Source organism: Eimeria tenella, genomic scaffold, assembly GCF_000499545.2.
Source record: "Eimeria tenella Houghton genomic scaffold, Eth_scaff221, whole genome shotgun sequence".
NCBI classification, from domain to species: Eukaryota; Apicomplexa; class Conoidasida; order Eucoccidiorida; family Eimeriidae; genus Eimeria; species Eimeria tenella.
In genome coordinates, this window is record NW_013542065.1 from 4,223 (window position 1) to 5,872 (window position 1,650).

The 1,650-nt window shown below is 50.7% G+C and overlaps 1 protein-coding gene across 1 annotated transcript in view; it reads right to left on the minus strand.

The window, feature by feature from the left end:
• The window catches only part of ETH_00012470 (oocyst wall protein, putative), a gene marked incomplete at both ends in the record, with an annotated part of 3,230 nt that extends 1,580 nt beyond the window's left edge, over positions 1 to 1,650 (minus strand). The window contains one exon of the mRNA XM_013374701.1: positions 1,345 to 1,650. Coding sequence (XP_013230155.1) covers positions 1,345 to 1,650 — 306 coding nt within the window. The remainder of the gene's footprint in view (positions 1 to 1,344) is intronic.

Here is a 1,650-nt window from a genome sequence, read left to right on the forward strand (position 1 = left end):
TAGCTAGCTAGCTAGCCAGCTAGTTGACGAAGTTGCTGTGTGGGTGCGTGGCTCTCGAGCCAACTCTACAGCAAGCCAGCTAGCTAGCTAGCTGGCTAGCTAGCTACCCAGCCAGCTAGCTAGCTAGCTAGCTAGCTAGCTAGCTAGCTACAGGGATAAGGCATGACGGCAGGTGAGGCAGCATAGTAACCAAAGGCCTGGCCTTTAGGGTTTCTGCTGCCCCCGTAACCCTCTAAACCCTCTAAACCCTAAACCCTAAACCCTAAACCCTCTAAACCCTAAACCCTAGATCCCGAAGCTTCTTAACTCTAAACACTGAACGCGAAATCCCCTCATACGCCCTCTAAACCGTCAAACCCTCATAAACCCTCGTAAACCCTCGTAAACCCTCATAGCAAACCCTTATAAATCATTTAAATCAGTTAAGCTCTCTAAACCCTCAAAGCCCCCAAAACCTCAAATCGCTGATAAACCTTTTTAACTCCAAATGATCCAAAGCCTTAAAACCCTTAAAACCCTTAAAACCCTTAAAACCCTTAAAACCCTTAAAACCCTTAAAATTCTTAAAACCCTTAAAACCCTTAAAACCCTTAAAACCCTCTAAACCCTCTAAAACCCTCTGAAGCTGTCCAAGCCACGCAAACCCTTAAAACTCTATGAACCCTTTTGGCCTTCTTAAACTCTCCAAAACCCTTCAAACCCTTGAAACCCTCCAAACCCTTGAAACCCTCCAAACCCTTGAAACCCTCCAAACCCTTGAAACCCTCCAAACCCTTGAAACCCTCCAAACCCTCTAAAACCCTCCAAACCCTTGAAACCCTCCAAACCCTCTAAAACCCTCCAAACCCTCCAAAACCCTCCAAACCACCTGAAACCCTCCAAACCCTCCAAAACCCTCCAAACCATCTGAAACCCTCTAAACCCTTGAAACACTCCAAACCCTTGAAGCACTCCAAAACCTTGAAGCACTCCAAACCCTTGAAGCACTCCAAACCCTCTGGAACCCCTCAGAAAGAGTCTGAAATCGCTAAACCCTCTAAACCCTTTAAGCCCTTTAAACCCCTTAAACCCTCCAAACCCTCTAAACCCTTCCAAAACCGTCTAAGCGCCATAAACCCTCTAAACCCTTAAAACCCTCAAAACCCTTAAAACCTTTAAAACACTGAAAACCCTCAGAGCTGCTTTTAATCCTCGAAATCCCCTTGACCCTCGCTAGCCTCTCTAGTTGCTGCAAAACCCGCTTCGAGCCCAGGAAACACTTGCTCGCCGAACCCCAACCGCTAAACCCTAAACCCTAAACCCTAAACCCTAAACCCTAGAGGGCGTGGGGGTGCTGCAGCTGACGTCGAGAGCGGCCTTGGGGGGGCAGGGGCTGATGGGCTTTCTTTCTTTTTCTTTGATGCACTGGCCATTCAAAAGAGTCCATCCCGCGTGGCACTCTTCCGCTGCATCCATGACATCTTCGTCGCCCAGAGCAGCAGCAGGAGTGGGGGCGAAGACGCAGAGCAGCAGCAGCCCGGAGAGGAGGAAGGCCCCGCGGCGGCGGCCGCGGGGTGGCCCTGCTGCTGCTGCTGCTGCTGCTGCGGGCGCTGCAGCAGGAGCCGCGGCGCACGCTGACGCATCAGCGCCAACTCTCAGGGATAATCCCAT